Raw genomic sequence first — 24635 nt, 5'->3', positions numbered from 1 at the left:
TGGGGCTCAGGGGGAGCTGGTGCAGGGGTTTTACCTGAGGAGGGGACATCCCTGAGCCCCTGAAGAGGGGGACAGCAGCTTCCCTTTGCTCTGAGACTGCAACAACAACATCCACATGTGTAAACCCAAACGTGCCCTCCTGTCCTAGGGGAAATCCCGGATCTCTTCCCTGATGATGAAGTGGAAAACATCATCAGCAGTGTGAGGAATGAAGTCAGGGGCCGGGGGCTGGTGGATTCCAGGGAGAATTGCTGGAGGTTTTTCATTGAGCGAGTCCGACGGCAGCTGAAGGTGAGATGGAGCACGAGGGGTTGGTGCTGAATGATTTTTTTGCCTTTTTCCTTTTATAGATTCTCTGTGCTCTTCCCACACATATTTGTAGCCTGTTATTGTATTAGTAGCTAGTTCCAGTACTTTTCCCTAGCCAGAAAGACAAAATTCTGAGCTCCAAGCCCCAGGGGGCACAAGGCCTCCATCCTGTCTTGGTTTTTCTGCGAACCAAGGCCAAAAACCAGCTCTTCAAGACATATTTTCATAACAAAGTTTAGTTTCCATCTGTGGTCCATTTGCATATTGGAGTTAATTGTTCAATTCCAGCTTTAGGTTATGAAGTCCTATCCTTCTTGTTTTCTCTCTCCAGCCCACGTTGTTTGTGCTCTTGGGCCTGAGATTTGGGTCATTTGTCCTTGGTCCCCAGCTAGAGCAGGAATTGTTTTGCCTCCTACTGTAGGAATCCAGGATTCCTGAGCAACTGACCAATATGATCAAGCAGAGGCTGTTTATTGTTTACATTACACACATGTTTATGGATTCTACAAAATACTAAGCACACACTTCTTGATTGGTGCCTTTGTCTTTTCACTCATTTTCTGCCTGCATTTCTCGGAGTATGTGATTGGTTACATTCCAGGCCTTTCGCAGTCCTCTTATTTAGTTCTTGTGGTCTTGGTATTCAGTTTGTCAGCCTCTTCTTTCTTAATTTAGCACAATTTATGTTCCAATAGCCTTGATGAATTCCTGAGGCTTTGATAACAAACTTAAAAGCAAGGCTGGCTGGTGCACACTATGGCCTAACCCTTGCAAACACATTGCAACAGTCTGCCTGCTCTGTGAAGAGAGCTCACCAACACTGCATAGGAAGCTCAGAACTACACTAAAGCAGCACAGAATCTGAAACTGAAGGCACCAAAGGGGTCATGGAGCCCGAGGTGGGCTGTGATTTGTGGAAAAAAAACCAACTAACTCTACAACTTGTAAAAGTTATAAAGCTGGTATGTTTATTACAGCACTGGACACATGTGGGGATCGTTCTTCTTAAAGGACATGTGCACCTTTGGGAATTCTGAACTTTTTAAAATCTCTTTCACTCATAGATATGCATAGAGTTTTATAATATGTTTATGCGCATTTATTTTACTAGTTTTTACTAGTAAAACATTTTACTAGTAAAATATTAGTAGCTAGTTCCAGTACTTTACTAGTAAAATATTAGTAGCTAGTTCCAGTACTTTACTAGTAAAATATTTTACTAGTAAAATATTAGTAACTAGTTCCAGTACTTTACTAGTAAAATGTTTTACTAGTAAAATATTAGTAGCTAGTTCCAGTACTTTACTAGTAAAATATTAGTAGCTAGTTCTAGTACTTTACTAGTAAAATATTTTTTTACTAAAACCTAGTAAAATAAATACGCATAAACTTATTATAAAACTCTATGCATATATACAAGTATGTTTATATTTATTAGTTTTTAAATATACTTCAAAAACGAATATACTAGTTTTTACTAGTTTTGTGTTACACTTGTAGCTAGTTTTTTTATTAGAAAGTACAGAAAGAACCCTTAAGTCATTTTGTTTGTTTCTTGTAGTTTATGTTTCAAAGTTTGAGAGGCCTCTTTTATCTCTTTTTATATTCTTTTCTCTCAGTTAAAGTAGCTTTGTGAGTATAAGTTTTTTGTGAGAACAGGTAGCTTTGAGCACAGACTAAGCAACACATCTCATCTATGGAAGCAAGCTACAGACTTAATAATTTAAACCAGCACATTTTACCTATATCTGCAACAGATGGAAATGTATTAAACTTTCACTCCGTTCCAGCGGCAGGGCAGGTGCTGCTCTCCCTGCCCCTGCCCTGTTCCTCAGTGTCCTCTCCTGCTCCTCAGGTTGCTCTGTGCCTGTCCCCCGTGGGCCCCAAGCTGCGCCTCCGCAGCCGCCGCTTCCCGGCGCTGGCCAGCGGCACCACCATGGATTGCTTCCAGCCCTGGCCCCGCCAGGCCCTGGAGTCCGTCAGCCTCCGCTTCCTGCGGGACATGGACACCCTGCAGGTGAGCACCAGCACAGATCCTCTGCGGGGACACTGGGGACACTGGGGGACACTGGGGACAGCGCTGGCCACAGCCAGGGTTGGGTATTTTCAGGGTCTGCCATGGCAGGAAGGAAAGGTGAATCTGACTCCATGTTCTTAGAAGGCTAATTTATTATGATATGATATTATGTTATATTCTGTTATATTCTGTTATATTGCACTACGTTATGTTATGTTATACTACATTATATTATGTTATACTACGTTATATTATGTTATACTACACTATGTTATGTTATACTACACTATGTTACATTATACTATATTATACTATAACCATATTGTACTAAAACTATACTAAAGAATAGAGAAAGGATACTTAATAGAAGGCTTAACAAGATACCAATGAAAAACCTGTGACTCTCTCCAGAGTCCCGACTCAGCCTGACCGTGATTGTTTATCCAACATGTGAATTGTTTTTAGTTAATGACCAAGCTCCAAATCACATTCCAAAGCAGCAAAACACAGGAGAAGCAAATCAGATAATTACTGTTTTCATTTTTCTCTGAGGCTTCTCAGCTTCCCAGGAGAAGAAATCCTGGCAAAGGGATTTTTCAGAAAATACGACAATGACACCAGAGGTGGCCCCATGTCACTCATGCTGTGTCAGGGAGGGTTGGGTTGGCCTCCAACACATCCAGGTGGCTGTCCAGAGAGGCATCACTGGTAGCACTGAAGTGCTTTGAACTCAACCAAACCATCACTGAGGTGCACTCCACATTTCTTTGGAGAAGACCATGGGCAGAGCCATGGGCACCATGCTCTTGTGTCACTGGGAAATGCTGAGGATGTCTTACTGGGAGCTGAGGATGTCTTACTGGGAGATGCTGAGGAGTCACTGGAAGCAATGATGTCTTACTGGGAGCTGCTGAGGGGTCACTGGGAGCTGCTGAGGGGTCACTGGGAGCTGCTGAGGTGTCACTGGGAGCTGATGGCACTGCCAGGGAAAGGACAACTCTGCCAGCACAAGGGCAGCCCCAAACCTGCCCAGAAAATAACCTGCTGCTCTCCCCACTTGTGTCTGAGCCTCTGGAAATCTCAAGGACAAAAATAGGTCAAGTTCTCAGTGATGACAATCTGCTACTAGAATAGAGATTCTTTTCTGTTTATTTAGCTTTTCCAGGCAGGATTTAGGAAGAATAAAGCCTACAATGTTTCTTTTTAGGAGTGTGCACTTTTCCCATTTGTACAGGAGAAAAGCCCAAAATTATACTTAAAAGAGCTGTTATTTTGTAGAGAAATTGCTTGGAATAAGATAATGTGTGAGATAAAAAGATATAAAAAAGGGGTATAAAGTACATGAGCAACAAAGTTATTTTAGAGATAACAGTGAAAAGGGATCAGCTGAGGTGTTACCCCCTGGATTGTGCTGCAGCAGAATCAAAAGTTACCAAATTCCTTTCTATTCAGCACACACCTGTGTTTATATATAGTTTTCTGTTTGAAACACTTTCTCCTCATCTTCCCACCTTCCCTTTAGGATTCAGTCAAGGATTCAATAAGCAAATTCATGGCCCACGTTCACATCAGTGTCAATGAGGTGTCCCGGCTGTACCTCAGCAACGAGCGCCGCTACAACTACACCACCCCCAAGTCCTTCCTGGAGCAAATCAAACTCTACCAGAGCCTGCTGCTGAGCAAGGACAAGGAGTTAAAGGCAAAAATGGAGCGCCTGGAGAACGGCCTGGAGAAGCTCAAGAGCACTTCTGCACAGGTAAGGACTCCTTGGGGTTGGTTTTCCTTGTTTTTCTTGTCTGGTTCGAGGGAGAGCTTTACAGGGAAGAAATTTGGGGTGGATCTTGGCTCTAGCCTGGCTTGAGCTGGGTTTCTGGAGGAGCAGAAGTGATGCTCTGCACTGGAAAGGAGAATGGAGAGGTGTGTGCTCAGTCACTGCTGTTTGGGAGGTAACTGAAAGATTTCGGTAAGTAAAATGAGATTGGGACCAGCTAGCTCTGCCATCCTCTTTTAATGGTTAAATTTCAGCTGTGGTGACAAAACAGCTTAGAAAATACAGGACAGTCAGTGATTTTTGGAGTTGAATCCAGGAAATCTACAATAACCTCAGCAAGACTCTTTCAAACTAAACAGTGCATGCTGTTAAAACGAAGTTGATGTTCATTTTTCCTTCTATTATGTTATCCATCTTTAAGGAAAGCTAACACATGTCTGAAATGCACATCAGCCATCCCAAAATGCCCCAGCTCAAGACTCTCACTGGCACTCTCCTCTGGTAGTGACTAGAAGTTGTTCTGGGTGTTTCCCAACCCTCTCTGCAGTGACACCTACATCTGTTGCTACACCCCCATTTTGCTCTCCATTTCATATTCTATTAACCCTCACAAATGTTTGCTCACCAAGCTTCTCCAGTGGCAAATGAGGCTGTCCTGGAGCTGCTCTGGAGGAATGCAGGGGGGTTGATGAGGAGGAAGGACTGGCAGGTCCATCCCCTTCCACACATCAGCTCTGGGGCGTGCTGGGGGCATCAGTCACATCTGTCACACTCAGGGGACAGAGCCTGCCTGGAGGTGATGGATGGGCTGGGCTGGTGCTCTCAGTGCTGATGTCTCCATCTCTCTTCAAACAGCCTCTGCTCACTGAGCAGGACATGGCAGGGGTGGGCACTGCCATGTCCCCTGTGCAGGTTTTAGCATCTCCTTTGGAGGGAGGGGGTAGCAGAGAGCACTGGTGGCACCCACCAGAGGCACAAGGCTGTGCCCTCACTGCCCAGCACACACCTCACCTTGTCACCAAAACTACAGAGAAAACAAAAACCCTCCAGCAACACTCTTAGGGTTAGAGAATTGAGGCATTATTATGGTCTGGCCAGGATGTGCAACAGAAATAATTTCATTCACACATAACCTGGGTGTGCAGAGAAAATCATTCCATGGCACATGAATCTTACCTGTTTTTTCACAAACATTTTGCAGTCAGAACTCATAGAGATTCATTGGTTCAGTGTTCATTGATATCAGGTCATGGAGTTCTTAATCTTTGGTTTCCTGATGGTTCCAGATCTCTTCCCCTCTGATGCTAATTAGGTTCTCATTACCTCTGATGCTGATTGGGTTCTCATTCTTATTTCACTTTTCCCAGACCAGGTGTCTCAGACCACAACAGGGGTGATGTTTGGAGCTGATGGTTGTTATTTTTTTTGTATCTTCTGTGCTATTCCCAGTCTGTTGTTAAATTAATCAGGCCTTGCCTGGTGGAACAATGCCCTGGAAAGAAACAGAAATTCCCTTCCCTGGGGACAAAGGCAAACAAACCTGACTAAAATTATAAATTTTAAACTTGCTATATTTTCCAACTACATCACCTCACCCATGCAGGAAATAGCTCTGATGGACCTGTGGGGTGCTGCTGTTTTTTCAGGACTCCCCAGTCATGGATAAGGTGGATTAGGTTTATTTTTTTTTTTGGAGCAGCTAATATGAAATGAATTTTTGTGAACAAGTCCCTGGGGCTGTTGTGACACATGGGAGCCCTTCTGTATCCTTCAGGCTTCTCTTCAGTGGGTGCTGTGTGGGCAGGGTTCTCTGCTGAGCCCCAAAGCAGTGGTGGGGGACTTGGAGGCAATGGGAAGGATGGGAAAATCAAATCCCAAGAAGGATGGAAGAGCACAGTGTTGGTGTCTGGTTGCAGTGAGGCTGGGCTGGGAGGTGCCTCCTTGAGCAGGTAATTAAGATGCAGAGCAGTGAGGACAAACATGTCAAATTCAAGTCTAAAATTAGCACTGGGGGCCTAAAATTAAACACCTAAATTACCAGATGTGCGCAATAGTCGAAACTGCTGTTGATTTGAAAGCAGAGTGTGGATATTTATCAGTATTGGAAACCATACCAGCATGTCCAATCTTGAACATGGGTTTAAAAGGCTGAACTTTACATTCACCCATGGAAATACTTGATCTTGGGCCTGAGGAAGTGGAGAGTCCTCTCTCACTCAGGTGTGTCACCTGCAGGTTGTGTTGGGAGTGATGTGCTGAGGGAATTTTCAAAGTAAAGGTGGAGGATTTTGATCCCTGGGTATCACCTGGCTGTGCTGCAGCTCTGGGGACTGGTGCTCATCCCTGGCATTCTCCAGGGCCCAGTTAAGGGTGAGGTTTGAGTATTTCTCTAGGCTCAGAGTGGCCTCAGCACGAGGGGCTGCTGTAACAGGCGCTGCGGGTATTTTTTACTTTGCTGTTCCCATTTCAAAATAACCTCTCTGCCTCCTTTCACTGCGGTCCCCTCTACCTCCACCCCTTTCTTTTTTTTCCTTCCTGTGGAGATTTGGACACCTGGATGCTGCTGGCCAGCTTTGCTCCTCCAGGAATGTTTTACAGCCACCTCTCCCTGCGGCCAGTGCATCCTCAGCTCTCAGGGAAGCTGAAGCCTCCTTCCCGTTAGGAGATAATGGATTGGGAAGATGTGTGGGATGAGTCACTTGTTTTTCAGAGTGCTGTGTGCCACCCAGAGGTCAGCACCCATTGCTGAGTAATTCTGAGGATGGCTGTGGTTAATATTGCATCACTGCATTCCAGATTCCAGCCTGCCTGCCGCTATCAATTAATCGCTGACCTTTTGATGTGTTTTGTGTTCTTGAAACAAGGCAGGGACAATCAGATAAAATGAGTCTTCTGGGAGCCTGCCCTCCAGGTTTTCTTCTCTTCAATAATTTTTCTCATGCTGTTCTGGTGGTAGGCAAGGGCTTCTCCCTTCCTTTCCCTGATGAAGTCACAGCACATTACCCTTGAATTTCTCATTTGCTTTGCTCTTTGCCTTTCCACCTCACATTACTAATTGCTTATCAGACTGTTCTGCACTCAGGAAGCTGCTCACAGGTTTCTCATGGAATCACAGAATCACAGAATGCTTTGGGTTGGAAGGGATCTTAAAGATCATCCTTTTCCACCCCTGCCATGGCAGGGACACCTTCCACTGTCCCAGGGACACCTCCCACTGTCCCAGGCTGCTCCAGGCCCTCTCCAGCCTGGCCTTGGGCACTGCCAGGGATCCAGGGGCAGCCCCAGCTGCTCTGGGCACCTGTGCCAGGGCCTGCCCACCCTGCCAGGGAAGGATTTCTTCCTGATAGCCAACCTAACCGTGCCCTCCTTCAATATGAAGCAATTCCCAATTGTCCTATCACTTCAGGCCCTTGCAAACACTCCTTCTCGAGTGTTCTTCCTTTTTTAAAATCCTGACAAAGTCATTTCCCCTTCCATTGTGCTTGGCAGGGCATTGTGTGTTCCCCAGGGCTGAGCTTACACCTGCTCTTTGTGCTGCTGTTGAGTGCCTGTGGATTTTAATCCCCTGCTTGTTTTGTCCTGGCCCTGTAAACCCCTGGAGCTGCTGTTTGTGTGTGTATCCAGCACACAAAGACTGATTTCTGGGCAGAAGGTCACAGCCATATCAGCCATCAGCAGAGCCCACTTCAATTTCCTGCAGCCCCCAGAGAGCTGGAGCTGAACAAGGAGCTGCTGCTGGGTTTGTCACAGGGAGGGATTCTGAGAGCCTGGATTTACAGCTGTGCCTTTGTCCTGCTGAGAGCAGTCCCACAGAGCCAGGAGCAGGGGATGGTGATGGATGGAGGGCGTGTGGAGAGCCCTGAAAAGCTGCTCTCCACATGAAGCCAATGCCAAATGTCAACAGCTTCAGTTCATGGATTGCAGGCTGTGCTCTCCCTTCTGGTATCAAAATGGTGTCACCAAAACCAGTGTATGCTTCCCTTCCTGTGAGTACTTTTGTGTGGGTAAAGATGTACCCCAGGAGCTCTAAGGGAACCTTTTTGAGCCTGAGATCAGGCAGTGAAAGCCTCTGTGCTCTGCCCAGGGTCTGGGTGAGTTCACTGACATGGGGATTTTAGCAGGAGCTTTTCTGACTGCCAGTGAGAGCCTGTGTGAGCTTCCCCCTGTGCAAATGCTGCTGAGGGCTCCTGTGTGTGAGCAGGGCTGAGGAGCTGCCACCATGGCCATGCTGGTGGCCTCCTGGCTGCCAGCTCAAATGGATGTCCCTTTTCAGGCTCATCTGACATCACATTCAAAGCCCCTTGAACCTCAGAGCTCTGGATCTGTCAGCAGATGCCAACTGCAATTTTCCTGGGGTGAAAATGAAGTTAGGAAGAAGTTCTTCTCTGTGAGGGTAGGGAAGCCCTGGCACAAGGTGCCCAGAGCAGCTGTGGCTGCCCCATCCCCATCCAAGGCCAGGTTGGACAGGGTTTGGAGCAGCCTGGGACAGTGGAAGGTGTCCCTGCCATGGCACAGGGACTGGATGGGGTTTAAAGTCCCTTCCAACCCAAACCATTCCAAGTTCCTGTGATTCCTGCAGGACTGATGGTCTCAGAGCAGATGCTGCCCCTGCCCTGAGCCTGGGGAGGGCAGGGTGTGCTGGGGTGAGCAGGAGGCTCAGGCAGTTCCTGCTCCAAACCAACTCATGCCCAGGTTTGCTGCTGGCAAGGCTGAGAAGCTGAAGTGTGGCTGAACTGGAGCCTTGTCACCTCCCCAGCAAGGCACAGCAGCTCTGCTCAGGGGGGATGTGACAACAGAGCTTGTGCCCAAAGCTGATGGGTTTGGGTTCACAGAGATTTCCTGCACATTCCTGCTGTGTGAAACTGATGCCTGGAACAGGGGCTGGACAGAGTTAAAGGAATAAAATGGGGATTTATTAAAAGGCCTCAAAGGATGGGCAGTGCAAGAGCCCAGGCAGGGCTGCACCCAAGGTGGGCCCAGGATGGACTCAGAGTCAGGAGTTTTCACCCTTTGATGAGTTCTGCTCCATTTCCACGCTGGGGTTCAGTGCCCAATCCCAGCTCCAGGGGATGCAGTCCCACCCTCCCAGGTTGCTCTCCTCCATTCCCTGCTGTTTGCACTTTTTGGGGCTGAGGCTGCAGCGGTGTCCTTGGTTCTGGGGCTGGAAAAGGATTGTTCTGTGTGCCTGAGCTGGGAGGAGACCTTGCTGACACTTTCTGTGCAGTTCAGAGTTATTGACCAGTGCACTGCAGAGCCTGGGAAATAGGAAAGGTAAAACTGAAGGCATCAGCAGGACTCTGCTGACAGCCAGGCCGGGGTCCCTCACTGGGTGAGAGGCTGTGCTGGGCACTGAGGAGCAGGCAGGACAGCCCAGCTCCCACAAATCTCTGCCCTGCAGGTGGATGAGCTGAAGGCCAAGCTGGCAGCCCAGGAGGTGGAGCTGAAGCAGAAGAACGAGGATGCTGACAGGCTGATCCAGGTGGTGGGCGTGGAGACGGAGAAGGTGAGCAGGAAGAAGGCGGTGGCCGATGAGGAGGAGCGGAAGGTGGCCCTCATTGCCCAGGAGGTGGAGCAGAAGCAGAAGGACTGTGAGGAGGACCTGGCCAAGGCTGAGCCTGCCCTGGCAGCTGCCCAGGCTGCTCTCAACACCCTCAACAAGGTAGGGTGAGGATTCCCTCAGTCTTTTTCCTCCTCACTGGGGGAGAGTGGCTGTGTCCTCCGATGTCCCAAGTTCTGCACATTGTATTGTCCCTTCTCCAGCTTCCTCCCTGCTGATGCTAAAGTGTGTCAAAAAGGACTGGATGTGTCACTGAGAGCCGATGTTTAGTTGACAAGGAGGTGTTTGGTCACAGGTTGGACTTGCTGATCTCAAAGGTCTTTTCCAGCTGGGTTAATTCTGTGATTCTGGGGTTCCTGGTGGAACTCAGAGCACCCACGAGGCTGCACCATGTTCCCCTTCACTCATTGCCATGGAGAGGAGCAGACAAAGCTGGTCCAATGGAAGATGTCCCTGGGAAAAGGTGTGATCAGGAGATAAGCATTGCTCTGATTGCAGGAGATTGGTTTTGGGAGGAGTTTTTGTGCCTTGGAAGGTTTGTCCTTCAAGGGTGCTCCAGGGGTTCCCATTTGATGTGGCACTCAGTGCCATGTTTTGGTTGGCAAGGTTGGTGTTAGGTCATAGGTTGGACTTGATTGTCTCAAAGGTCTTTTCCAAGCTCATTCACTCTGTGGTGCAGTGAGGTGCCTGAGAGATGGACCTGCAATTTGTTCTGGCCTGCAGTTCATGCACAGTGTGATAGTGAGTTTGAAAACTTGGGAATTCAGGAGTTGGAGACAAAAATGCCCTTTTGGTTGCACCGGTGCAGTTTGGCTGCTTGCCCTGTGAGGGTGCCTGGGCTTTCTCAGCAGCTGCATTCCCTGAGGGCTGCAGGATGTGGGGATCAGAGGATGGAATTGGCACTGGCATCTCAGCCTGGGTAGGAGGGAGCATTAGGGGAAGCTCTGAAGGTTGTTTTAGAGGGCCTGAGCATTATTTCTACAGGTTTCATTCTTATTTATCCCAATCTTCTGAGAGGGCCTAAAACCTCCTGCTCCCCCAGGAGCCTGGGGAGGAGCAGTGTGCTGTGCTGGTCCCAGGTGGGATGTCAGGAGCAGGGAATGGAGCAGGTGTGCTGCAAACATGCAGAGCAGTGATCTAAAGGCAGCACTGCTGGGGCCCAGAGGAGCCCAATTTATCAGATTGATAGCCTGGGAGCCTGACTCCATTAGTGGCAGAGTGAAAAGAAAGCCCATTCATTTTTACCTAACAACCTTGTTTTCCCCTTTTCAGACCAATCTGACGGAGCTGAGGTCCTTTGGGTCACCTCCTTCTGCTGTCAGCAACGTCACAGCAGCCGTGATGGTGCTGACGGCCCCGGCAGGGAAGATCCCCAAGGACAGGAGCTGGAAAGCAGCCAGAGTGGCCATGGCAAGGGTAGACAGCTTCCTGGACTCCTTGATCAACTTCAACAAGGAGAACATCCACGAGAACTGCCTCAAAGCCCTGCAGCCCTATCTGCAGGACCCCAGCTTCAACCCCGAGCTCGTGGCCACCAAGTCGGCGGCGGCGGCCGGGCTGTGCTCGTGGGTGCTGAACATCGAGCGCTTCCACCGCGTCTTCTGCGAGGTGCAGCCCAAGAGACAGGCTCTGGACAGGGCCAACGCTGAGCTGGCAGCAGCCCAGGACAAGCTGGCCACTGTCAAGGCCAAAATTGCTGTGAGTGACCTTGGGGGGGGCTCGTCCTGCTTGTCCCTGCCTGGGGGAATCCTCAGCTTGGGCAGAGGTGCTGCTCGGTGTTTGTATTCTAAAGCAGGGTGGGAATCCAAGGGGTTGGGGGTTGTAGGGTTTTCTGTCCCTCCTGTTGCAGTGGCAGCCCCAAAATCCAGCCCTGGCTGAGCCCAGGGTGGGCAGCAGGGAGGGGAGGGGGGTTCTGCCCCTCTGCCCCTTGCTCAGGTCAGAGCCCACCTGCAGAGCTGCCCCAGCACAGGGAGGAGCTGGAGCTGCTGGACAGAGCCCAGAGGAGGCCATGGAGATGCTCCAGGGCTGGAGCCAGGCTGGGAGTGCTCACCTGGAGAAGGGAATGCTCCAGGAAAACCCCAGAACCCCTTCCAGGGCCTAAAGGGGCTCCAGGAGAGCTGGAGAGGGACTGGGGACAAGGCATGGAGGGACAGGACCCAGGGAATGGCTTCAAACTGAAAGAGATGAAATTCAGCTTTGTTAAAGGGAAGAAATTGTTTCCTGTGAGGGTAGGCAGGCCCTGGCCCAGGTGCCCAGAGCAGCTGGGGCTGCCCCTGGATCCCTGGCAGTGCCCAAGGCCAGGCTGGACACTGGGGCTGGGAGCACCTGGGACAGTGGGAGGTGTCCAAGCCATGGCAGGGGTGGAAAAGGTCTTTAAGATCCCTTCCAGCCCAAAGAATTCTGTGATTCTGTGACAGAATATTGCTGCTTTCTAAATTTCCTCTGTTCTTCTCCAGCCTTGCTCGCACCTGAAGAGGGATGCTAAAATAAAAATCCTCGTTATTCCCACTTAATTTTTTTAGTGTAATTTACCTCTTCTCCTGGGCCCTCAGAAAATTCATGATCTCAAACCAGGGTGTTCCCAGTGTGCTGCACAGGGCAGGGGATGGCACCTGGAGGCTGATTCAGTGCTGGGAGCACAGAGCTGGGCTGGCTGCACACCCAGTGCCTGCTTTTGCAGGATGACAACTGCTCTTGCAGGAGCCTCATTTGTCACGGCACAGCTCCCTGGCAGCACATCTTGGATGTTATTTGGATTTTTGCTACTTAAAAAAAAAAAAAAAAATTAAAAAAAATCCCTGAATAGAAGAAATTACAGCATGATTAAAAGTGCATTTCCACAGAGTGTAGAGTGAGACCTTTATCACTTTCCTTCAGAAAATTATCTCTATGTAAAAACACATCCTGCGTTATCCTGCTTTCCTCCCTGCTCCCTCCCAGCATGCTACCTGCTAAGAACAGGCTGTGGGAAGCAGCTGCTCTGGTTTTGGGGTGTTTTGGGATCTCTCTTTGGGAGTGGGATCCCCTCCAGGGCTGGACCCACAGCAGGGGCAGGGTCCCAGTGAGTGAGGTCCCTGTGCTCCCCTCGCCCCCTCCACCAGCACCTCACCCTGTTAGAAAACACATCACTCCCTTGATGTTTTCAAGGGCTTATCATTCTTAAAATGCTTACTACACTTTTTAACTCAAAATACAAGAAAATGGTGCAGAACTCTGCGGCCGCCCCTTCCTGCTGCAGATGAAAGGAGGCACCTGAAGCAGGGATGGATTTAGAGGGCTTTGGTGTCTAATTCTCCCACCTCAGATGTGCCATACAGTGCTGGGGAACTTTGTTCATCCCTTTATGCTGCTCTTCTCCAAAGCTTTTTTTATGCCTGGGCTTTTTTTTTTTTTTTTCCCCTCAAAGCAGTGGGATTTTGTTAAAGAAAATTGCAATCTTTGGGGAGATTACTGCTGCTCCTCTGGCAGAATCTTACAAAACTGCCTGGTTTAGGAGCCCTCTCCTCTCTGCAGAGATGGGGAGTGATGCAGGGTGGCGTGGGATGGATGTGGAGGTACATCCTGACTTATCTGGGATCTCTTGGATAGCTTCACTGCTGGCAGCTGATTCATACCTGCTCACAGCTGGCCCCCAAGCTGTCTCACACTCATTTTTATTAATAAATGAGGAATTTCTGTCCAAAACATTAAGGACTTTCTGTCTTTTTTCCCTACCTGGGAATTGAGTGCTCTGCACCTGGGGCTGCTGGAGGTAGGAGTGAAAGGTGTGTCCATAGCTGCACACAGCTGTATTTGTGTGCCCCTGCAGACCAGATATATGCATATATTCTAGAGAAAATCAATTATCAGCTCATGCTTTTATAGTGGAATGTGATATACATGAGCCTTTGTAGGCTGATAGATCCACATGCACACAGGGACAGAAACTTTTGGTGTTATTGTTCCAAGGAAGGTCAAGGAGAGGCTGCTTTTTGTTTGTATCCAGGAGAGCTGCAGGGATCTCTAATATAATCCTTTTTCATTTTTGGGTTTGTTTCTAGTGTGTAGCTCAATGTTAAAGTGATTTACAAGCAGTTTAGCCTTAAGCAGTCTGCATTGGGTGCAGATAAAATCAATTATTACTTTTCTTATCAGGAGCGAAATGCTCCAAGTGCTTGTGGGAGCTGTTGGCTTGGTTTAGATCCGAGTGTGAACAAGAGCAGGGCTCTCCAGTTTTCTCTGCAGGTGCTTTGGCTCTTGCTGCCCCTCCCAGCCCTGACCTGCCCAGGACATGGCCCCACCTCACTGGGGCAGCCCTCATAGCCCTTTAGCTCACTTGTTATATTCCTTGCTGGAAACAGTGTGAGGGCATGGTTTGGACAGGGTTCAGGCAGAACTTCAGGAGCCCCTTGGGGATTTGAGCACAGCTTGGGGAATCAGCAGAGCCTCAAGGACTGATCAGAGACAAGGGGCTGTAGCATCAGGAAATGTCAGATTTGGGTTTCTCAGCTGCCTGCTCGTTGCTCAGCCACAGCATTCCTCATCAGGGCTCAGCCAGAAGCCCAAATAAACTCATTTTGAGTGTCCTTTGCCTCTGCCTGTGCCGAGGGTGTGGGTTCCAAGCAGTGGCACAGCCCTGCCCAGCCCTGGGTGGATGGGCTGGGCTGGAGCTTGGCCAGCTCTGGACAAGGGCCTGCCTCAGCATCACAGGATTCCTGAGTGATTTGGGCTGGAAGGGATCTCAAAGCCCATCCAGTGCCACCCCTGCCATGGCAGGGACACCTCCCACTGTCCCAGGCTGCTCCAAACCTTGGCTTTGGGCACTGCCAGGGATCCAGGGGCAGCCCCAGCTGCTCTGGGCACCCTGTGCCAGGGCCTGCCCACCCTCCCAAGGGAACAATTCCTGCCCAATATCCCATCCATCCCTGCTCTCTGGCAGTGGGAGCCATTCCCTGTGTCCTGTCCCTCCATGCCCTGTCCTCAGTCCCTCTGCAGCTCTCCTGGAGCCCCTTTAGGCCCTGAAAGGAGCTCTGAGCTCTCCCTGGAGCCTTCTGTTCTCCAGAGTGGACACCTCCAGCTCTCTCAGTCTCCAGAGCAGAGGGGTCCAGCCCTTGGAGTGTCTTCATGGCCTTTTGGACTCCTCCCAGCAGCTCCAGTTCCCCCTGAGTTGTGCTGCTCCTGAGTTCTCCTGTTTTTCACCCACAGCGCCTCAATGAGAACCTGGCCAAGCTCACAGCCCGGTTTGAGAAGGCCACCTCAGACAAAATCAGGTGCCAGCAGGAAGCTGAAGCCACAGCCTGCACCATCTCCCTTGCCAACCGCCTGGTGAGTGCAGCAAGGGCAGCTCTGGTGGCCCCAGGGGGAGGGAGCAGGGCTGGGCTGAGCACCTTCCATCCTCTCAGGTTTTTGGGAATGTCTCCTGCACTGCTGTCACTGTCACATTTTCTGAAAAATCCCTTCACCAGGATTGTTTCTCCTGGGAAGCTGAGAAGCCTCAGAGAGAAATGAAAACAATAATTATCTGATTGCTTCTCCTGTGTTCTGCTGCTTTGGAATGTGGTTTGGAGATTGTTTATCCAACGTGTGAATTGTTTTTATTTAATGACCAATCACAGTCCAGCTGTGTCAGGACGCTGGAAGCAGTCACAAATTTTTCATTAATATCTTGTTGAGCCTTCTGTAAGATCCTTTCTCTATTCTTTAGTATAGTTTAGTATAGCATTCTTTAATATAATATAAGTACATAAAATAATTAATTAGCCTTCTAAGAGCATGGAGTCAGATTCTCAATTCCTCCTTAGTCTTGGGAACCCTGAAAATATCACACACTGCAGCGAGTTTCAGCAGTGAAAATGCTTTTACAGAGGTTGTTTCCATGAGGTTGTGGCAGAATGTCTTCTCTTTCTCAAAGAAACCAGGAGAAGGCAGCTGCAGGAAGTGTTGTTGCATTCCAGATGCTTTGGGGCAGCTCTGCTCCTTCAAGTGCCTGGCTCTGCTGCCATCACAGCTCTCAGCTCCTTCTTGGGGCTTAAATGTGTGAGCAGGTGCTGATGGGCCAGAACAGTGTGAGTCAAAAATGGCATCATAGAAACAAAGGTGTGAACGTGCCCGTAGCTTTGCAGGGTCTGAAATGACAAGAATTAGAGAGAAAACATCTCTAAAAAGCCTCAGACTCCTCCAAGTCAGAGTACAAAGGTTTTAGAGAGGGGCCTATGAGGAACTGGAGAGGGATTTTGCATCAGGAACTGCAGTGATAGGATAAAGGAGAATGGGTTCAGACTGACAGAGAGGAAATTTAATTTAGATATACGGAAGAAATCCTTCCCTATGAGGGTGGGGAGGCCCTGGAAAGGATTTCCCAGAGCAGCTGTGGCTGCCCCTGGATCCCTGGAAGTGTCCAAGGCCAGGCTGGAGCAGCCTGGGACACTGGGAGGTGTCCCTGCCATGGCAGGGGTGGCACTGGATTGATTTTAGGTCCCTTCCAACCCCATCCATCCCATGGTTCTGTGACTCTGGGACACCACATCCCAGGCCATGCTGGTTACCTCTCTTCCCCACCCCATGACGTGGGAACATCTCCCAGTCTCAGCAATTCTGTGATTTTTTACTGTCAGCAATTCATCATTTCTGCAGTGCAGGCAAGGAACTGCCTGCATCCCAACTTCCTGCTGTGCACTGCACAGCATCTCCTGTGCCACCCTGGCTTTGATCTGGGAGCAGCACCTGACAGCCCTCACTGATGTGCAGCTCATTTGACATTCAGGAGGTGTCACTGGTGTGGCTGTGGGTAGAAATGAGTTCCCAGACTTTGAAACAAACACTGAAGTTGTGTGAAGAATGCAAGTGAACGTAGGGAGTGATGCTTTGGATTGACAAGTGAACCTGGGGGATTGAGGCAAGCCCAGCTCTCGCAGTGCCAGGCTGGCATCTCATGAGCTTCAGGTGGCCTGAGGAAGATGCTCCAGGATCCAAAGGACAGGATCTGTGCAGCAGAAAGGGAGGCTGGCAATGAGTGCTGTTTGTGAGGGGGTGTGTGCTAATGCAGAGGAGGAAATTTAGTGATGACAAATGCTAAATAACGTGTGCAGGGAAAACAAACTGTAATCATGCAGTTACATGGATAGGGCCTAATTGCACTATTATCACTCACAGAAGAGCTCTTGGAGTTGTTGCAGAGAGTTCTCAGGAACAGCAGCGTGGCACTTGACAGGAGGAAAAAAGACAAATTGAATATTACTAATTGGTAGGAAAAAACCTCAGGAAACAGAAGTTAAGCGTCATTGTATTGGGTCTGTCAGTGCCTGCATCCCACACGTGGCCACCTTGTCTAGGAAGGGTGTGGGCAGCCCAGAAAAGCTACAACAAAGTACAAAATCACTTCCATATGAGAAGAGAGGGAATGGATTAGGGCTCCTTATTTTGGAAAAAGTGCAGAAGCCTCTGAAATCATGGCTGGTGTGCAGAAGGTGGGTGAGGGATAGTTTTCACTCTCTGTCATTATCAAAGAGGCAAAGGTAATCCAAGGAGTAGCTTTTAATTTGCCTCTTGCTAAATAAAAAGAATTCCAATGACTTCCAGGATCTGAGGTGGGAGACACCTGGGGTGTCTTGAATGTATTACAAGTGGCAGTAGTGTGTGATCCAAGCAAAAGAGAAGAAGAAAAGACTTCCAGGACCTAAGGAGATAAAAAGTAACCTGAAAAAATTAATTAGGAGTATGGAAGCACCTCCAAGTACCAGGAAAATCAGATCAATAAAGACTTCTTGGTCTTAGAGGGGCTGTGGGACTGCCTCTGGATCCCTGCAGTGCCCAAGGCCAGGTTGGAGCAGCCTGGGACAGTGGAAGGTGTCCCTGCCATGGCAGGAGGTGGCACTGGGTGACCTTTAAGGTCTCTCTCAGCCCACAGCAGTCTGTGATTCTGTGATTGTATGAATCATAAATGAGCTGGTGTGTGGGAGCTCGCACGGCTCCGCAGTGATGATGTCAACTGTCTGTAAAGAATTGTAAAAACGATCCCAGGCGATGGAGGGATGAAATACCACGTAGATAAATGTAATGTAAAGTACACTGGAGAAATGAGGTTTTACTTCACATGGCCTGTAAGAAATGCTGAGCTGATCGTTATCACTCAGAAATGAAAGGATGGAGTTAAGAGTGCTGTGAGCTCTGTGCTCCCAGAAGCAAAAAGCTCTCACCAAACCCAAAGCCCCTCTGAAACCGGATATTAGGGTTTATTAGGAAAAGAAGGGAGAACAAAACAGAAAAATCCCCATCTTGCTCTGTGAATACCTGCTAAATAAATCTTGAATGGGCAGCATCACCACTGCCCCCTCTGCTGCACCTCAAAGGCTGGAGGAGAACGGGAAATGGTGCAGAGCCAGCAACAATAAAAGGAACCGGATAATAAAGATTGCATCACTCGGTGCAGATAACGATTGCAAGGAAAATCAAAAGGCTGCTTCTGTCTGAGGAATTATTGAAGAGGCTAAAGCTCTTCAACCTGAAAGGAAGACAGCACAGGGGTGCTGAGGGCTTGGAATCCTGAGTGGTGCAGAGAAGCCTGTGCCAGCAGGATTGTTCCCTGGTTTTGCACTGGACAAATGCTTCAGCAACTGAAAAGTTCAGGCAGCACATCAAAGGATGTACTTTTGTGCAGCAAGGTCAGCTGAACTGTGGATCTCCTGCCCATAGGATGCTCTAGGTGCCAAAAGTTGGGTTGATATCTGCAGCAGCTTAAGCTCAGTCATGAAGTCAAAACCCATCAGTGGCTGTTAAGCACAGGGATTTGAGCTCAGGGTCAGAAGGTCCTGAAGCCTGCAGCTGTGGGAAGCTGGAAGCTGTGTCCAGAGCTGTTCTTGTGTGTGCAGCATTCCCAGGACAAGGGCTGCTGCCAGCTGCAGGAGCTGGGTGTGCCCTGCAGAGCTGGGCCTGGGGTGGGGGTTTCAGAGGGGAGCCCAAAAACATCTTGGCTTAGGAGATCCTGGCTGTTTATCAGGGGAAATTGAGGTGCACGAGGGTGGAAAGAGAGCTGTTTGACCTGGAGTGTCTGCAGGACAACCAATGCCATAGAAACAGCAGCTAGTTTGTGTTGGGAATGTGGAGGTGGCCCTGACCCTCAGGAGGCAGCTGGAATTCTGCTGGAAACAGGACTTGGTCAGGTTCACATTCCGTGATTGTACGAATGATCAATTTGACTTGGGAATTTGCAGGTCGGGGGGCTCGCCTCTGAAAATGTGAGGTGGGCTGAGGCTGTGAAGGACTTCAAACAGCAGCAGAGCACCTTGTGTGGAGATGTCCTGCTGGTCACAGCCTTTGTCTCCTACCTGGGCTACTTCACCAGGAAATACCGCCAGGAGCTCCTGGATGGCATCTGGAGGCCCTATTTGCACCAGCTAAAAGTAAGTCCTGGTTGCTCTGAGAAGCCATTGTTTCTGGGATTAATGGGGCCACAAATCCTGGTGCCCACAGGGGATCTCTCAGGTGAGGGACATCACTGTGTCCTCAGGATGTGGCCATGCACTCCTCCCTGGGGAAAATGTGGGGTGTCCTTGCTCGATGAAGTTCCTCCATGTACACAGGAAAATCCCAAACACAGAGCCCAGCTCTGCAGTTTTGTCCATGGCCATGAAGGAGGGAGGAATATGGAGAAGGGATTGGAGCAGGCAGAGCTCCCTGCCAGCTCTCCAGGAGGCTTGGAAAAACTCCAGGTGTTTTTTCATTCTGGACACGAGCTCTGGTCGTGCTGGCCATGCCTCTCAGCTGGTTTTACCCATGTCTTGCTGTTAGGACCAGATGGAGATCATTGTGCTTGAAACTTGTTTAATATTTCACTAATTTTAACAGGTTCCTCATACAAATGGTGCCAAGAAGCTTTTAAATAAGGTCCCAGAGATGCTCAAATCAAAGGGCTGACCAAAGCAGACAGTACCTTAGGCTGAGAGAGGGAAACTTCATTCTGTATTTCTTAACACTGATCCAGAAACTTAGTTAAGACATGGTTTCAGAAATGACCTGACTGTGCTTAGAAATGTCAAGGAAGTGTCTGTAATTCCAATGGAAATGAAAGGACCATTCTGCTCAGACACCTGGCACAGGTAGCTCTGGTGGCACACCCAGAAATGGCCTCCCCTGTCAGAGAAGTGTTTCTGGAGCTGCTGATGCTGGTTTGTAACACAACAGCAGCCTGAGGAGGGCATTAATTCTGTCCTTCCACGCTGGCTCAGGGAGCTGAACAGGGCAGGGAGTGACCCCAGCCAGTGGGGCTGGGCTGTGGGGGGAAAACCCCTTGAATTGTACAACAGGATTGGGAAACAAAACCAGACTGCAAACATCCTTTAGAATGGGAAACCAATGATAAATCATGGAATCTGAGAATACTTTGTGCGGAAGGCACCTTAAAATCATCTTTCCAACCCCCTTGCCAAGGGCAGGAACACCTTCCTGTAGCCCCCGTCCAACCTGGCCTTGAGCACTCTGAGCACCCTTTATGGTCACTGAACATCCCTTTCCAGGGATCCAGGGGCAGCCACAGCTTCTCTGGGCACCCCGTGCCAGGGCCTGCCCACCCTCACAGCCAAGAATTCCTTCCCAATATCCCACCTAACTCACCCTCTGGCAGTGGAAGCCATTCCCTATGTCCTGTCCTTCCATCCCTTGTCCCCAGTCCCTCTCCAGCTCTCCTGAGAGTGCCTCTCCTGTTGGCACTGGAAGGGGCTCTGATGTTTCTCTGGAGCATTCCCTTCTCCAGGTGAGCACCCCCATCTCTCCCAGAGGGGCTCCAGCCATGGAGCATCTCCATGGTCTCCTCTGGGCTCTCTCCAGCAGCTCCACACCCTTCTGACATAGGGCACCAGAGCTGGGGCAGCGCTGCAGGTGGGGTTTCACCTGAGCAGGGCAGAGCAGCAAAATCCCCTCCAAACCTCCACTGCTGACAGAGATAAACACAACCTACCACTGTTCACCTCAGCCAGCTTTCCCTGGGATCTGCAGGAAGCCTTTTCTGTTTGCCTGGCAGGTGGTGGTGCCGGTGATGCCGCAGCTGGAGCCGCTGTTGGTGCTGGCGGATATGACGGCCTGGTGGAACCAGGGCCTGCCGCTCTGGTTTTTTTTACCTCAGCCAACTTTTAACCTCAGCCAGCTTTTTACCTCAGCCAGCTTTCCCTAGGATCTGCAGGAAGCCTGTTCTGTTTGCCTGGCAGGTGCCGGTGACGCCGCGGCTGGAGCCGCTGTCGGTGCTGGCGGACGAGGCGGCCGTGGCGGCCTGGCGGAACCAGGGCCTGCCCGCCGACCGCACCTCCAGCCAGAACGCCGCCATCCTCAGCAGCTGCCAGCGCTGGCCCCTCCTGGTGGACCCCCAGCTGCAGGGCAGCAAGTGGATCAAAAACACCCACGGAGACGCACTCCACGTGATCCGAGCCGGGCAGAAAGGGTAAGGCCACCCTTTTCTGGGAGAAGGGGCTGCTGGAGGTGTTGTGGCTGTGGAGATGAGCTGGATGAGGAGGTGGGCTGCTGTCGGGATCTCTAGCTTGTCAGAGTGACCCCGAGAAAAGCTGGAAAGTCTCTTTTCCCAGCCTGGTGCTTGAAGAAGGAGTCAGGGCTCTTCATTTCTCGGTCTCAAGGTTGTTTATTGTTTCTTATCTATAAAATTCTTTCTCCTATCCTGCCAAGGTTCGCTCAGCAAGACAGTTCCAGGCACTCTCCCTGCCCCTGGGCAGTGTTATGTCTTTATACTAAAAACTACCTGTACAATGTTTACAATTACTTTCCAATACCTATCACCTATGTTAGACAGTGAGCTTCTACTCTAAACCAATCCAAAAGTGCCACCATCACAGCAGAAGATGGAGGCCAAGAAGAAGAAGGAGAAAGGCTGGACATGCCCAGATCCCTCCATCTTGCCCCCTGAACCCCCATTCTAAGAACCCCAAAATCTACTTTTTCACCCCGTGATAAATTCACTATCATTCTACTTTAACTGTTGTGGCTTGTAATCCTTCATTTAAAGGTTAGTAATTGTTTTTTCCAAGGGCTAAATCAAAGGCACAGGGGGCTTGGGCTCTGTGCCAGGGGCTCTGAGCCCCCTGACAGGGTCTCAAGTCCTCCAGGGCAGCCAGAGGAATTTCCTGGGTTCCCACAGCGTGCAGTGAGGTTGGCTGTGAAGCTCACACCCAGGACTGGAGGGTGAATGAGCAGGCTTGTTGTTTTTGTCAGGATGAGGGCTGGTGTTGGGGTGTTGGGCGGCCGGCCAGGGGTCTGATGGCTCAACCTGGGTGCAGCAGCCTTCCCAGAGAGAGGTCCTGCAGGAGACAACTTTGTAGGGGTCTCAGGGAGTCCTTCAGCCACCAGGTAACCCTCAAGGGGCAGACAGCTCGACTCTGAGCAGTGATTTCAGCTCTGCCTTGTGAGGTGTACCCTGGCCAACACAGGGACAAAGAGACAAAGAGAGAGGTCCTGCAGGAGACAACTTTCTAGGGGTCACAGGCAGTCCTTCAGCCACCAGGTAACCTCAGGGGCAGAGGTTACCTGGTGGTAACCTCTGGAGAGCCACCAGGTAACCTCAGGGGCAGACAGCACAGCTCTGAGCAGTGATTTCAGCTCTTAGTGACTTCAGCTCTGCCTTGCGAGGTGTGCCCTGGCCAACACAAGGACAAAGAGACAGGAGCACCCTGTGGTTGTTCCACAGGGTTAGCCTTTATTCCAGCACCCTGCAAAGGACACCAGTGATGGCAGCTCCCTTCTGATCAGGGCAGAAATTGGGGGTTTAATGGGGAAAAGTGTGGGTGGTACAAAGGGGAAAAAACAATCGGTCCCAACAAATCTACATGGGGTTCCAAAGCATGCTGGGAACTCACCATGACCAAGGAGGATTTCTCAGTCCAGGAGGGTTTGAGAAGATCTGATCATTGCCCATTCAAGGGGTACCACTCCATGCCTATCTGTCTCCACATTGGGGAGCCTTCTGGCAGCCTTAGAGCTGGCCTGGGGAGGCAGAGGGTTGGTTTTGCAGACCTGTGAGGAGTGTGGCAAGTTATAAGGGGAAGGCTAAGGCTGGGTTTATGGGCAGCTGGGTGGTTGGGGTAAATGTGTATGGTAATAGGCCTAATAGGCTGATTGGCAGGAGGAGTGCCATGTAGTGAGCCTGAGATGTGCCTGCACAGGGTGTTTGGTGAGCGCTGGGCATTCAGCTGCACTGAGCCAGTAACACTCAGGGAAACCTGCCACTGTATCTGCTCACATTATCTGCTTGCTCATTACCAAAATGACAGATTTCTTATTAAATCAAGGGTCTGTTTAGTGCTTGGCTCTGTTACCATAGAAACTCCTCTGAAGCTGGTGATGGAGTGAGCTGAAGCTGAGTATCAGACAATTCCAGACTGGCTTGGGTGTGAAGGGACCTTAGAGACCATCCAGTTCCCCTCCTGCCCTGGGCTGGGACACCTCCCACAGTCCCAGGGTGCTCCCAGCCCTGTCCAGCCTGGCCTGGGCACTGCCAGGGATCCAGGGGCAGCCACAGCTGCTCTGGACAAAAGGCCTGTGTAGACCTGTGACATCCTCCAAAGGCCCGTTGTAGCTGTAATGTCCTGCTTTAGCTTTCATTTTTAGGGTTAGGGTTCTGAAAACCACAAAGCCCAGAGCTTTAGGCACGCTGCAGCTGCAAAAGACATGCCAAAAAGAACAGAGAATTGCCACAAATTGGCTGCCTCTCCACCATTCTGCTGGGCACAAACCTCACCCCCTGCACCTTTTACACCCTCACTCAGGGTTAAGGTTATAACCAGGGTCAGGGTTCTGAAAACCACAAAGTCCAGAGCTGTAGGCACACTGCAGCTGCAAAGGGCATGCCAAGGGGAATACAAAAATGCCACAACATGGCTTCCTCCACAGCTTTCTCCTTGGAACCAGCCTTAGCTCCAGGCTGCATTTACTGCCTAGGGTCAGGGTTAGGGTTATGCCTAGGGTTAGGGTTTTGAAACCACGAAGCCTAGAGCTCCAGGCACACAGCAGCTGCAGAGGGCATCCCAAGGAGAACACAAAACTGCCACAACATGGCTTCCTCCACAGCTTCTTCCCTGGAGCCTTATCCAAGAGGATCCAAGAGGGTTCCCTACCAATTGGAGAATCAGAGCTTGTGTATGGAGTGGTCGCCACGTGTCCTGGGCACAGAGTTTCATTTCCTTGTTAGGAATGAATTTGTCATAAGCACGACCCTCAGCTCTGGGCAAAACAGAGCTGAAAGCTGGTCTTCATCTTTGCTTTAAGATGAACTGTATCATTTGGCTCTGGAGAAAACAAAATGTGTTCTGAAAATAACTCCAGGCTGTGCCAGCTTTGCTCATGGCTGCCCCTGGGACAGACTTTGTGTTCACTCTTGTCCTTGGGATGTCTGGGGCCTCATTCTCTCTGTTGGACTGCCAGGACTCTCTCTGTCAGTGCCACTTTCTGCACCAGGGACTGGCACCACCTCAGCCCTCTTCCTCTCTCCAAATGCTGGCACCCACCTGTAGCTTCCACCACAGTGAGGGTCCCCTCTGTCCCCTCCTCACTGACAGTGCCACATCCTGCTCTGCTGCAGGAAGCACCAGTGCTCTTTCCCACAGGTATCTGGACACACTGGAACAAGCCCTGGCTGCTGGAGACCTGGTTTTGATTGAGAACCTGGAGGAATCCGTGGATCCTGTGCTGGGGCCGTTACTGGGGCGAGAAACAATCAAGAAAGGCAGGTGAGCTTGGGGGGCTTGGGGACACATGTGGATGGGGGCTGGGGGCTGCTGTGCTCTCTGTTCCTGCCCTCAGACCGTGGGTGTTCACATCCAGCAGCATTAACATCCTGCCTTCAGCAGTGAGGGTGTTTTTAATCAGGCATTCACAGGTAATTCAGCCATAGGATGGCTTGGAAATCAACCCGGATTTCTCATTTCATTTCCCAGCATCATTCAATCCTCGTGTACAAGAGAGACCTGTAATTCTCCCATTGTACACTGACCTTGCGGTCTGTAATTGGC

At 50.1% G+C, this 24635-nt stretch overlaps 1 protein-coding gene across 2 annotated transcripts in view; it reads left to right on the top strand.

Moving 5' to 3' along the window:
- DNAH9 (dynein axonemal heavy chain 9) overlaps positions 1 to 24635 on the top strand; it is a 160828-nt gene that overhangs the window by 71214 nt on the left and 64979 nt on the right. For both annotated transcript variants that reach the window (XR_011683346.1, XM_071452702.1), the window contains exons 46-54: positions 149 to 291; positions 2165 to 2326; positions 3849 to 4082; positions 9496 to 9756; positions 10927 to 11352; positions 14839 to 14958; positions 18843 to 19031; positions 20832 to 21061; positions 24231 to 24353. Coding sequence is in view for 1 of the 2 variants with exons in the window: in XM_071452702.1 (XP_071308803.1) it covers positions 149 to 291; positions 2165 to 2326; positions 3849 to 4082; positions 9496 to 9756; positions 10927 to 11352; positions 14839 to 14958; positions 18843 to 19031; positions 20832 to 21061; positions 24231 to 24353 (1888 nt within the window). In the remaining variant the exon portion in view is untranslated. The remainder of the gene's footprint in view (positions 1 to 148; positions 292 to 2164; positions 2327 to 3848; positions 4083 to 9495; positions 9757 to 10926; positions 11353 to 14838; positions 14959 to 18842; positions 19032 to 20831; positions 21062 to 24230; positions 24354 to 24635) is intronic.

This window comes from Agelaius tricolor, unplaced genomic scaffold, assembly GCF_023055355.1.
Source record: "Agelaius tricolor isolate 1412-34295 unplaced genomic scaffold, bAgeTri1.0.p SCAF_35, whole genome shotgun sequence".
NCBI classification, from domain to species: domain Eukaryota; kingdom Metazoa; phylum Chordata; class Aves; order Passeriformes; family Icteridae; genus Agelaius; species Agelaius tricolor.
The sequence above is the reverse complement of the archived record's forward strand: the minus strand, read 5'-3'. Positions and strand labels throughout refer to the sequence as shown.